We start from the raw sequence: 13,841 nt of genomic DNA, 5'->3' as shown, positions 1-13,841 counted from the left end.
ATGAAAACCAGTCAACTGGGTGTGGGATTTCCTGGGTAGACGATTTGTATACTGAACAAACATTTTTATGAAACCCCGCAAAAACAGTGTGGGTCATGATACGCAATTCTATTGCTTTTATACAACAGTTAAATAATGTTTTAATATCAGCAATTTCTTCTGCCAAATTATAGCTCCTTCACTCGCTGCATAGTATGCTGTAAGCCTTGCCGTTTGAAGTACAGACTGAGCCATAAAACTGCTGCATTATCAAGTTTAGCTCAGTGTTGTCTTTTTTTGCTAGATCAGTATTAATGTTGCTTTGTTCCAGACAGTGTGTAAAACATTTTTACAGCCCATTTAGTTTGCCGAATGGTATTCGGTTAATTTCTGGCTGATTCCAGGTTGTTTAGCTGTTCTGTCACAGCTATTGACTGAAAAGCTTCCTCAGTGGTAATGACAGCTGGAGAATGTAGTTTAGTCTCATCTTCAGAGTCTGAACAAATCGCCTATCGCTCAACCATAATCTTAAAAGTATCCCTTTTTCTGTTTGTGCACAAAGTAAAAACGTCCAAATGGCTTGAGCATCTCCTTCAGCTGTCAAAGTCGCTGCTTAGCAACGGTGTCTCAGCGGAGTGTGAGTGTTTGTGAAAAACCTTCGATGTTATGGCACAATAACAGCCCAGTTAGAGCGTTTCTCAAAGTTTGTGTGGCTGGAACTAACTGTAGTATCGTTCTCTTTGTCAAGTTGTCTGTGTGGTAATTTACAGATTTGCAGCAATTTTGCCATCACTACATTTTCCCAGCTGCTTCCTTTAACCCAATAATCCGTCTTGTTTTATTTTCTTCTTCTTGATTAACCTGGTAATATTGAGCGGTTTGAAAGTACGTTTGATGTGATGACATGATGCATTACTGGGGTTCTGATTGGCTGCTTCATGAACCTTGTTTTACAAAGTAAAGACGCAGCAGCTGTGGCTGAGTTTCAGGCTAGTTGCAGGATGCTTCGTTATGCAACTCAAGTGCAATTTAGCATCACATAGGTTTCAAGAAACTGATGTTGCATTAAAGGTGCACTGGCTAAAACCAGCCTAACAGACACTGCATGCTTGGCATTTTGGAATGTAAAAATCGACTCATTAAACTGCAAAAAACGTACACAAAGGTTAATATTTACAAAAAATATATCAGTAAATAAATGAAACAATGAAAAAGTTGATACACTTAATTTTAAACAATTTAATTTTACATATTTGTTTCAAATGTACAATCAACCCTTCTTACAGTAATGTACAAGTCTAGCACTAATATAAATAAAACAGGAGAGGAACATAAGAACAAGTTTTGTTTTTTTTTTTTTCTTCACTGACCAACAAGAACTAACTGCAGTTGAGCTCTGAGACCCTTCCCTTCTCTGTAAGCCTCTCAGCAGAAAAGACTCGAGCGTGTCACTATGGAAACAAAGGAGAGCTTTTTTGTGGAGAAAGAAATGACAGCCTATCAAAATACTAAAAAAGGTGTAATTCAGCAGAGAGAAAAAAAAGAAAGATAAAAAGCAACATTAAAAAAAATAAAGAGATAGCATAGATCTATGACACCGCTGAGCACATCAATGTTCACAAACATCAAAACCAAGTCTGGAGAATCCAGCCATAAGCAGGTCGAGTTCAAGTGGCTAAAGCAGAAGGGTGCAAGTTACTGTAAGCAGGAGCTCGTGTTTAGTTTAGTCACAGACACCAACATACTGACTTGTTTGATCATGTGATTTTGCAAATGAGGATGGTGTTGTCTCTTTTATATTGATATACAAGCGTAAATTCCACATCACAGGCTTCCCACTTGGTTGAATCTTCCAGTTGAACCAGTCACAACACAAGCTTTTAAAAGACTTTAAATGAGTTTTTTCAGCTTTTTGAAACTTCCAGTGTTAGCAAATGTTTTAGGATTAGCTTCCAAACAAAAAGCTGAGTTTGTGCTGTGAGGTAACAGAACAACTGTACTGGCCGATGACAGAAAACGTACCAGATGAGTCCTTAATGTGCATAAGGATGCAAAAAAGAAAAAAAATAACAGGGCAAGGACATCTGTTATCCCTCCAGTGTAAAGGTCCTACACTTCTGATTAAACAAGTTTAATCAGTGTTTATCACGCAAGCTTCGTGCAATCATCCTTTTCTAATTTGATCAGAGAAAGCACAACCACATTCGTCACATTTTGACAAACTGGGCATGAATGTGGTCCATGCACCATGAATCTATTTAGAAACAACAACATGAAGTACTCTTGACGCATGTTGGTTGACGATTCTCATTTAACAATGAAAACTGATGAACGACGACCATTTATAATGGCAGGACCTTAAAAAAAAGTGCACTATTCAAGTCACATTTCTTCTTAAAATTACAAGGACTGACATGATAAATTACATGATTAATGCATCTAAATGTAGTACCAACAATAATTGCTTGAAAAGAAACTGTGTTTTGTGTTTTTTGGCCATTTCCAGTAACAAAAAGCAACAAATTCCACCTTTACAAGTTCTCAGTTTTATGGATGCACTTAAACGTCTCAGCAAATTGTAGCTGACCTGATGTTTTTATTCTCCTGACGGTTGAATTCAAGAGCGCATTTATAGTGTCAAAAGTTGAAAAAACAAACAAAACATACATATAAGCCAAAAAAAAGAATTAATTCTCTTCAGGTAGCTTTCCACAAGGTGGTGCCATACTCCGCTTTTTTGTACATTTGATCATGTCACAATGTTAAACACTTGATGGGTCGCTTGATTCTTTGTCATCTCATTCAAGAGAAAAACAATAACTCACACAGCCATACGCTAGCACACGTCCATAACCGTTCTGCTTCCTTCATCTTCTCAGATGGGGGGGGGGAGCAGCATTCCAGTAGGAAATTGGAATGTGGTGGATCTCCTTTTCTTTTGCTTGTTCTCATACAAACACATGCAAAACATACACTTCCTCACCCAGACATGCTCTCTCATTCAAACTCACACAGGTGTTACAGGTAAACAATGGTTGTTGAGTTCAGTGGGGTAGTGGCAGGGCAGTTAGAGTGGCAGGGGTCACAGCGGTAGGTTGAGGCTTCTTTGTGAAGGTCCCTCCTCGCCATTGAGCGGTTCATCTTGACCTTTCACCACGAGTAACAAGCCCTCTTTCAGTCAGGAAGGTCAAACAAGGTGGGTTTGGGTGAAGGTGCCTGGGCCATGTGGCGCCATTGTGGTTGCATGCCTTTGTGTGAGTTCATTAGCTTAGCTTTAGCATGTTAGCATGTGGATGTCCATCAGTGGGGCAGAGCAGCAGGGCTGGAGCTTCGCCTGATTTCCAAGCTTCTTTCAGCAGCCGGGCTTGTCAATGGACGTCTTTCCCAATAGCCTGTACGAAAGGTAGCCTGTATGAAAGAGGTTTCCCCACCAGGGCAGCTGCTGCTCAGTTTAGTGCTGTGTGTAGGGTGCAGGAGGGGTTAGGATACAAAAAATGGGGTCATAAGGTCAGTGTGATGTCCGGTCCAATAATCTGACCTCCTCTTCACTCTCCTCCTCTTCCTCATGTCTGGTGAAGGAGGGCACTAGTTGAACATTATGGACTCGGGGTCTTGGTTTGCCATCTGGGCCATATGACGGAGGATATCTTTTTTTGTGATAATACCAAGGAGGCGTCTGTAGAGAGAGAGAGAGAGAGGTAGAGAGGTAGAGAGAGAGAGAGAGAGAGAGAGAGAGAGAGAGAGAGAGAGAGAGAGAGAGAGAGAGAGAGAGAGAGAGAGAGAGAGAGAGAGAGAGAGAGAGAGAGAGAGAGAGAGAGAGAGAGTGTAAGTAATTTACCTCGAGTGTAACAAGTATAGCAGATACAAGGTTCTTTTGTTGGCAGGTTGGTCAAACAGCAAACTACTGCTAAAAAGACTGCATTTCTAGATATTAACAATGAGCAATGTTGCAAAATATCACAATACCTGAGCATCTAACAATACAATGTATTGAACTGTATTGCTGTGTATTTTATCTATGCATCATTAGAATGTTAGCATGTAGCTATTGAGTTAGCTTTCAATGTGCAAATTAGTTTGAGAGAATTAAAAAGCACAGCTTCTGTTTCAAATCTTGTACTTTTAGAACACTGAATGCTCAGAAACATTAATGGAAACATTAACAAAAGGCACATTTACAGCCAGTCGTCATTTTTGCTGTTGAAAAAAGTCTTGGAGACACTACTGTACCATATTGAATGGAATAATTAGTTGAGGACTAAATTTTGAGGTCTAACAAGTTAAAGCAAAATAGCCCTGATTCATCAAAGCTGTGCCACAGATTTGACCACCTTTAAATAATCAGCGGCGACTCAATTTTGTATTATATTTTATATAATATAAAGTTTATGACAAGTAGAAAGGTAAATAATAATGTTACCTTTTAAGACAGTAGAATGATGTGATTGTATACTATGTTATTTTCCTAAAATAGTATTTAAAAGCTGTATTACTGAAATGTATGAGATGCTTCTGCACTACTGTGTTTTGTATTTGGTTTTTGGGCTGACTCAGTAGTATAGAACAAAAAGCAGTGTAATATGCCTTGACATGGAATTTGGGAATATGCACCATTTCTTTATACAAATGTGCATGTAAAATAAGTACATACTGAATTGCCACATGCACCAGTTATTAGTATTATTTTTATTTTATATTATTCTTATTATTGGTATTATATATATATGATAGTTTAGGTTAGTTAACTGCAAACTGAGCATTTTTTCCTTCAGTTCATTAAACTGTTAAGCTCAAATTATTTTTTTTTACAAGACTTTGATACAAACATGGCAAAGAAAATAAATAAGTTTGCATGCACTCATTTTACCATTAGATTTGATTGTATGCACCTTTATGTGTGCAGTGTATTTTTACCTCAACATTTCAAATACCGCACTACACTACATTCAATTAAGCAGGGTCAGTCATGTCTTGAACTCCTGGCATCATTAGGATTTAAACTCATGATCTCCAGACAACAGATCATAAACTTGAGGCTGACGACAGCACTCAGAAACACTTACATAATTTACTGATAATGTAAATCCGTTTAGCTATAGTCATATTGCTCACTCCCTACCAGAAATGTCCTTTTTTCCTCCTTGAGAGATTCTGCCAACAAAAGATACCAGCATCTGCTTTATGAGAACAAACAAACTGACAGAGAGACAGACAGGCAGACAGACAGACTGGGAGGGAGACGTTAAGGAGTGATGACCAGTGGTCTGCAGCACCTAGAGTGAGCCAGTGAGGACGAATCAAGAACACAAGGGAGAGAGTACACACAGTGAACACACCGCCGACTCATCCATGATTTTCAGCCTGAAGAAACTAATGTACACATACACACACACACACACAACCAGTCAGCACTGTCGAGAGAATTCAAAAGCACATATGAAGGCTTCATCTGTTATACAACATAATGAAAACAAATCTTAAAATTTGGGGTAAAAGATCCACAATTTTCTATACTGCCAAACACTAGTAGTGAAATAAAATGTGCTCTTGAATTTCATCATGGAAAAAGGCTCGAGTTCCACAGTCGTCCGTGTGAAGGTGTAACAGGGAACAGAGTGTGCAGTAAAGCGCTGTGAGTAACAAAACCATGTCTAAGACTGAACAGTCTGAATCCAGTATGGCTCCCGGTTTAGACAGATTGGGCCACATTTACTAAGCACATGCAACTCCAGGAACATGACCAGTGACTGGACAGGGACAAAGCCATCACCCATTTACTGGCTCAGTTAGTGGTTTTGCAGGAGGCAAAAATAAACTGCATGTGCTATTTAGCTTCAGTAAATGGGGCCTACAGTGCAAGTTTACAGCTCCAGGCTAACAGCAATCTGCAAACTATCCGCCTTTTCTTTTGATGCAGTGCACTGTGCTTCAAACCGGGTGTCAGCTTGGAAAGCAGACGGGGAAAAAAAAGAGAGCTGGCCGTGTACGAGACTGGACGGGACGTGGAGGGGTTAGTACACACAGAGCAGGAGGCATGAAACGCTTGTGAAACGTCATCGGTGAATCAGCACAGACACAGTCAGGAGGGGATAGCGGGGTGTATCGGGTGAGGGGGTGGGGGGACGGGTGTTGGTTTGGGGATGGGTGTTGCTACGGTAACTATTCTATACAGCCACGAGGATTCACCATGGTAACAAGATCACACAGCACCTCACTAACACAGCTACTAAGGGAGCTAAATAGGATAAATATAGGGTAAATAAAGAGTAAATGAATAGATAGAAAAGAACGATCAGCTACACACGGCTGTTACTCGCCAATCTTTTAGGAGGCGGTGCTATGAATGGGGTCAGAGGTCATCAATCTGTGGCCCAGTAGACGCAGCCCCAGCCCCAGAGGACAAATTTCAAAATAAACAAAAACAAAAAGAACATATTCAGATGGTGGGCATAACGGGGCATGTATTAGACTGAGGACTAAGGTAACTAGAACTGTAGCAGAATAATGGGCTGTAGTAGGTTGGTCTAGTTTCTATTCTACGTTAAAGGGATACTATAAATATAAGCAACTGTTTACAATCTAAATGGACAATTAATGGATAAAACAGATTTGTTTGACAGTTCCCCAACAATTTGTCTGAATTATCAAAAATGTTTCTTTATGTTTCTTGTAAAGGGCATCTAAACTGCATAAAACTAGTGATTGTGAATTTTGTGTTTGTATTATATTTATGAATAACATCATTCTCCCAAACCAACATCACTTTCTGGAAAAGCAGCCAAAAGAAGTTATTTTCTGGGGAACTGCCCACAATTTTGAATTTTTATTTCACTCAAGTTTCATGCGTCCCTCCTAAGAGGTGGGGCCTAAAATATACAGTGGGCGTGGCATGGGTGGGACTAATCACCAGGGGCTCCTTGTGCTGCTTGAGCTCCTCCAGATGCTCTAAAATATTCTTCTTAGTGATGATGCCCAATACAATCCTGCAACACACACCGTGGCCACCGTCACTTAGCAACACACAAAAAAAACAAAACAAAAAAAAAAAAAAAAACTCACATAGACAAACTTAAAACACAACACTACAACCAATAGAAATAAACAACACCAAACAGAGCAAATCATCAAACAACTTAAGAGGATTAAACAAATATAAATATTTATAAATCAAAAGGTATTAGAATTGAATTAAATTAAATTACTCAACAAAAAGTATGTTTCTGAAAAGAAAATTACATTATGAAAAATTAAATGAAAATATGCTAAATATAAAACTGCTCTTCTAGTTCGCTCTTGCATACTTGACTGATTGATGGAAATAGCCTCTTTCACAAGTAAATGCGTGTTCTCCTTTCTAGAGCTGGTAAAGTGATCTGATGAAGTCCGGAAAATGGGCCAAGGCTTTTCCAATCCGGTCTGCCTTATAGAGCGTAGAGAGAAGGTGGTTCCCTATCTGGTCTGCTACAAAATAACAGGTTACAGGGTCAGGTGTTTCACATAAAGCGTTGTGCTTCGGATGGGCTTGGGTTGGTTTTCTGATAAATCACCTTGTAGTCGACTATGCAATTATGCCTATGTAAATTTTGTGCACACACATTTTCTATTCTATGAGCTCTCTCTCGCAGAGAGAGAGAGAGAGAGAGAGAGAGAGAGAGAGAGAGAGAGAGAGAGAGAGAGAGAGAGAGAGAGAGAGAGAGAGAGAGAGAGAGAGAGAGAGAGAGAGAGAGAGAGAGAGAGAGAGAGAGAGAGAGAGAAGAGAGACTAGAAAGTCTAGTATGTGTACCACAAAGTCAGTCTAACTGTTCACCAAGGATGAAATAAAAAGAAAGCCAAAGAGGAACTTCCTAAAATATTATAATATAATAATATTTTTTGTGTTATGAAAGCAGGAGGATTGGCCCAGTGTCTCTTTGGCAGCACATTTACAGGGGATGCAGCTGTTCTGCAGCTACTAGCCAGAATCAAATGTCAGAGTACTTCTTCACACCTGTTAAGCCATTGTCAGCTACAGCAGAAGCTCAGCTTTCAGATAAGCATGTTTTTTTTTAAACTTTATTTTTTTGTGGAACTGCCTAGTAACAAACAAAGCAATGTAAAGTACGTCTGTGATGATCCATCTCCGTTAAGACATGCAAGTTGGCTCGATTTGGGTTTGGGTTCCAAATTTAGCAGCATCAGTTATGCCAGGTTAGGTCAGGTCTGAAATCTGCAGGCTTCAATTTCATGCCTGTGCAGACCTCTATCATAGGGCAGCTGATCTGATTCAAGTCATAACGTCATTTACATAATGTTAACTGGTGGCTATCTGCTTTAATTCATTCTTGGCTATATTGGTGTTAACTGACGTAATTACATTAACTGAAACAGTCTAGTTCTCAACAATGTACCTCTCTTTTAAACGAAGCTAGCCTGCTACCAACATCTGACTTTGAAGTCTCTGTTTACATGTCTGGGTAAAATGAACAAAGCCTGCCTTTTATCACGTAATGGTTGTTTCTGAGGCCTTAAAAACAGTTATTTTAAAGGATGGAGGAGGTCACATCACTGCATTAGTGACATAGGAGGGGAGTCTCTGTGTAAAGTAAGTGTGTGTGTGTGTGTGTGTGTGTGTGTGTGTGTGTGTGTGTGGGGTGGGTGTGTGTGTGTGGGTGGGTGGTGTAAAAGCCAAAGCAGCTGAGAGGCACTAGGTTTGACAGCTTTCATGGACGTGAACCTGTCAGTAGTCAGTGTGTGTGTGTGTTCGTGTATGTGTGAAAGAATGTGATGCGTCTGTCGGTTGATGGGTGACTCGTCTGTTAGTAGCTATGAAAAGGGGAAGTACACAAAGTAGAAAGCTAGTTGTCTCTTTCTAGAAGTATTAATATTAACTTGTGGTGTGTCTGGCGTTTCACTTGCACCATGCAGACATTGACTCAATGCACCAAAGCGTCCTTAACCCAAACTCAAACAGCAGAGCTGAATGAAGTTTGGAAAAGCTTGGTTGGTGAAAATCAATGTGATTTCATAACCAAACAGTCCAATCACTGATTTCAAGGTTGGAGTAAAGTGCAAATTTCTCTAAATGAATGCTGAATAATCATAATGCTCATCCAGAAAGGACAAAAATATTTGTAGTTTGGATTCCCACATACAATGTAGGCCACATTAAGAACTCTGCCTCAGTGTTAGCTGTTGCTACCGAGTGAAAAGCTTAAAATGGCGAGGGGGAAGAGAAAACCTGCTACATTTTCTTCTAGGGCTGAGCAAAATGTTTGTCTACATCATTTGACATAAATATGATTGCTAATTATTAAATGCAATTTTAAGCCTGCATATTATTTTAAATCCTGAATAAAGAAAAAAATATTTGGCTTTCGGGTGAAATTTCAGGATGACTCTAAAATGCACTCTAACCTTTACAGGTGAACTTAATATGAACTAAACTGTTGAATGCACATGTCCAGTTGTTCAATATTTCAGTACTTTTTGCACAACTTGCTGTTCTCTAACAAGGAGCTTAACGGCAAGGTGGTGGTGGTGGTGGTGGTGTTACAGTGTGGGCAGGTGTTTCTAGTCAATATAGAACTGCCCTACACTTTATGAATGGTACAGTGATGAGCCCATACTACTGAATAACATCATTAATCCAGTCATTGTGCCTCTGCATGAACAACACAGGCCTAATGTCATCTTCATGTACGACAATGCTCCAGCTGATCAAGGCTGCATCATTAGCGAACGGCTGCTGGAGACTGGGGTACCTCAAATGGAGTTTACCTGCACTTTCTCCAGACCTGAATCCCATAGAAAACCTATGGGATCAGCTGAGTCACTGTGTAGAGGCTCGTAACTCTGTACCCCAGAACCTCAATTGCCTGAGGGCCGCCCTTCAAGAAGAGTGGAATGTCACGTTCACAAGTCGACTTGTGAACAGCATGAGACGTCGTTGTCAAGCTGTAATTGATGCTCAAGGGCACATGACAAGTTGAGACACTGACATTTTTTTGTTGGGGTATACCCACCACTGTTGTTGGCTTTTGTTTCAATAAATTGTTTGAGATGAGGAAATCACCACTGCATGCTTCTACTTAAATCCCCTACTTTCATGATATAATATCACTGTAGCGTGAACTTTTTATGGTTTCCATAAATTTCACCCAAAAGCGCATATATATATATATATATATATATATATATATATATAACTAAATAATATATAGATTTCCTGTTACTCTTTCGCCCAGACCTATTCTCCATCCATGGAACAGAACTACCTACAGGGATATAGAGCTACAGAGGCAGCTTATGAGCTCCTTGTTAATCACAAATTATTTTCAATTAATTTACCAACCAAGCTGTCAGACTCGTTTGCATTTGCCCACCCAAACCCCCAGAGACTGGCTCACCCATTATGGGTGACGAGGCACTGGCGCAGGCCAAGCTTGCGGAAGATGTCCACTACGATCTCCATGGGCGTGTGGTCAGTGACGGTGAAGGGGCTCATGTCCAGGATGCTGCGGAGCTTCAGGGGGCGTGGGCTGTCCGCAGGCAGGGTTGGAGCATGCTGGGTAAAATACACACGGGAGTTCAGCATGATGCCCTCCTGCTTCCGCCGGGCATTCTCTGAGAGAGAGAGAGAGAGAGAGAGAGAGAGAGAGAGAGAGAGAGAGAGAGAGAGAGAGAGAGAGAGAGAGAGAGAGAGAGAGAGAGAGAGAGAGAGAGAGAGAGAGAGAGAGAGAGAGAGAGAGAGAGAGAGAGAGAGAGAGAGAGAGAGAGAGAGAGAGAGAGAGAGAGAGAGAGAGAGAGAGAGAGAGAGAGAGACTCTGTTAGGTCTTCTGCCTTGGACTCTGTTAGGTCTTCTGCCTTGGGCCAACCCTCGAGCAGCTACACTCCACAAACCTGCCTCTTAATATAAAACAGAGAGAACAGAAAAATCTAAAGAGACTCTCTGTGAGGTCAATAAAGGAAGGGCAAGTACTGTATAGTGGAAGCACCTACATCACTCATTGAAATAGGCATTACAATTTAGGTATGTGTACTCTTACTGCAATGGCAATCAGACAGATGTTGAAATTTGACTGATATTTTCATTTTACAATGCTAAAATATCTGCACTTTCCTAAAGTCTGTCATCTCAGTGGTAAATAGGAAATACTCATGGGCAGTTATTTCAAGTCACATAAAGACTGGGTTCCTGTCTATTTAAATGGGGACTTATAAACTGAGAGTCAGGCTGATGCCTGAACACATTCGAAATCACTGATAAAATCTGATTGTATAAATAATCTGAAGTGTTTGGCTCAAATAATAATGAATTAAATCTGTTCATTCAGGTAATTTCGGCTATCGCCACAAAACCAGCAGCTTTTTTGTAGCATATGCCTACACCAACAAGGCTACTGGCTTTTTCTTTTAAAGGTCATAACACATCACATTGAGTGCTCCATTCATACTTCACTAGTCTCTCAACTTATATTGTCTCAGATTTTTTTTCATTTTACAGAATTTGTAACATTCTATAAATAAATGTTAAATTCCTGGATGCTAATCTGGTTAGATTTAGTACCAGGTAGTTTACGGAAGTTTAACAAATCCTATCCTATTCCACATGGATGTAGGTCCAAATGTATGAAATTATTAATGTCATGTATATGCCAAATAAAGACTGATCAGGCAGCCTTAAACAGGGCATGCACCTTAAATCATTAATAATAAGGCCTCTGGAATTTTAAATGATTAATTACATGATATTTTAAAAAGAATCAAGGAAAACTTAAGGAATTTTATTTAAAAAAAATAAATAAATAAACACCAAACAAAAAAAACCCTGAGTATACATCAGGAACAATATACATCCTGTAGATGGTATTTCTGCTTGTAACCACCAGATGGAGACAGCAAGAAAGAATTCTACCAAAATGTTTTCCATATTCACCTCAATAATCTGTTTTCAGAAGAGGGTGCTGCTAGGTTGTAAAATGTCTGCCAATTCAAACCTATGAAGTTTAGGTTCATTTAGGTGTTTATAAACACACTGATGTGTTGATGCATTGATCTAAAGGTGGCAACTGAGAATAAGAATAGATTACAATTCACAATAGTAATGTGCAAGTGTACAAATTCATGTGTATTAATTGCTTGACTTGTATTCTACTTTACACTCTATATTTTACATGTCCTTACCTATTGCAATAGTGATATCCCTGCGGAGGGCAAAGCCCACCAGTCTTTGGGACTCCTTTGAAACGATGACGGGGAAACCATTGTAGCTGGTCTCATTGATGATCGCCTGCAGTTCAGCCAGTGTCAGGTCATCCTGCGTCAGCACTGCTAACGGTGGGTCATTCCGTCGTGGACGCATCACCTCCCGTGCCAGTGTGGTGTGTGTGAATTCTTCTTTGGCGTCTAGGAACGGGTATCCGTTCAGCCGGATATGTGACTCATAGATTCCCTCACGACCAAACGCGTCTCCCACCCACTTGCTGGTCATCACTGCTGCCATCAAAGGCACAATGTACTCCAGTCCACCCGTTAGCTCAAACACAATGACCACCAGAGAGACTGTCATCCGTGTAACACCACCTGAGAGATCACAGATGACAAAACATTTGGGTTCATATTAAAGGTAAAGGACACCTACACACTTAATTTAAGTATGTAAGAAAAAAACTGCACAAATTTTATTAACATAAAACAAGCATGTGCTAACACTTTGGATTGGAGTTTTCAGCAATGGTATGAAGAGCAAGTTCTGTCTGAATAATTACTTGATCATTATTATCACTACTGGGGCTTTTTTGTCTGTTCCAACTCATCAAGCCTATCAAACAAAAAAAAATGTTTTTACTGTACAAACAGTGATGCACATGTTTGTATTCAGACAGGTGAGACAGAAAGAAACAAACATGGATCTACTAAGTGTGAAAAGCAAGCAACTGAGGCACACAAAGACATACAGATGCACTCACCCAAGCAGGCTGCTGCTCCCACCATGGCGTAGAGGCCTGGAGTGATGCAGTCTGCGCCCACCTCACACCACTCCTTAAACAGGAACCAGTCATGGTGGTAGTAGGCTAGCTGCTCCACAGCAATGCCCACGATTCGCCCTGCTATTGCCCCAATAGCCATGCTAGGAATAAACAGACCTGAGGGCACCTGCATAAAGAACACACAGATTTATGCAACAAGTATATCATTGACATGCTATAAATCTATTTTTTTTAATATTAGGGCAAGCAGCACTTAAAGGCAGTCACACTGAAGTGTTTGTATCTGTGCATCACAAGAGCTGGATTAGTTTTAACAGGGAAGGTTCTGTAAAGCAGAATTCCACCATGATGAATTGTTTAAGATGTAAACACAGCCACTCAGAGTGGTTTAATTTGAAATGCTCCGTTCTACAGAAACTTACCAAGTCAGAACTGTTCACAGTGGTGATGCAAACCAGATACCAGAAGTGTTTAATGCTCCTATAATACTACATCACCGAAAGTTAGTACATGAAGGGATTTAAAATATGCTACATGATGTTTGAAACATTGTTTAATGGAAGTTTTGAGAGGATTTTCATCAAAACACATTTTTTAAAAATCCATTCATGGTGGAGAGATACATGCAGAGTGCTATAAAACAAAAAAACATCCATTCTAGATAAGTTTACCATTATCAAAATAACATACTATCACTGTTGGGAAGAAAAACTCTCAACTCCATTTTTGTAATTTTTCTGTTTTTTGACATGATTTGAAAATGTCTGTTGTCCTTTACATTGTGTGTAAATTTAATGATGAATGGACTGAAGGAAACAGCTTAAAATGACTTGGAACAAATCTGGTTCCACTGACGCAGATTAAAAGTAAAGTAGGTTTTTTTCCTTCTCCTGT

At 39.8% G+C, this 13,841-nt stretch overlaps 1 protein-coding gene across 8 annotated transcripts in view; it reads right to left on the bottom strand.

Moving 5' to 3' along the window:
• Positions 1-1,256: 1,256 nt before the first annotated feature.
• The window catches only part of clcn3 (chloride channel 3), a 53,497-nt gene continuing 40,912 nt past the window's right edge, over positions 1,257-13,841 (bottom strand). For 4 of the 8 annotated variants that reach the window (XM_037546899.1, XM_037546909.1, XM_037546908.1 and 1 more), the window contains 5 exons: positions 12,927-13,113; positions 12,142-12,540; positions 10,365-10,581; positions 6,887-6,962; positions 1,257-3,655 (listed from right to left, as the gene is read on the bottom strand). In XM_037546899.1, coding sequence (XP_037402796.1) covers positions 3,488-3,655; positions 6,887-6,962; positions 10,365-10,581; positions 12,142-12,540; positions 12,927-13,113 — 1,047 coding nt within the window. In that variant the 3' untranslated portion in view covers positions 1,257-3,487. Of the gene's footprint in view, positions 3,656-6,283; positions 6,344-6,886; positions 6,963-10,364; positions 10,582-12,141; positions 12,541-12,926; positions 13,114-13,841 lie in introns of all 8 variants that reach the window. The other 4 variants (XM_037546905.1, XM_037546910.1, XM_037546907.1 and 1 more) reach the window with 3 other exon arrangements.

The sequence above is a fragment of the Pygocentrus nattereri genome, chromosome 2 (genome assembly GCF_015220715.1).
Source record: "Pygocentrus nattereri isolate fPygNat1 chromosome 2, fPygNat1.pri, whole genome shotgun sequence".
NCBI lineage: Eukaryota > Metazoa > Chordata > Actinopteri > Characiformes > Serrasalmidae > Pygocentrus > Pygocentrus nattereri.
This window is presented reverse-complemented; position numbering and strand designations above follow the sequence as displayed.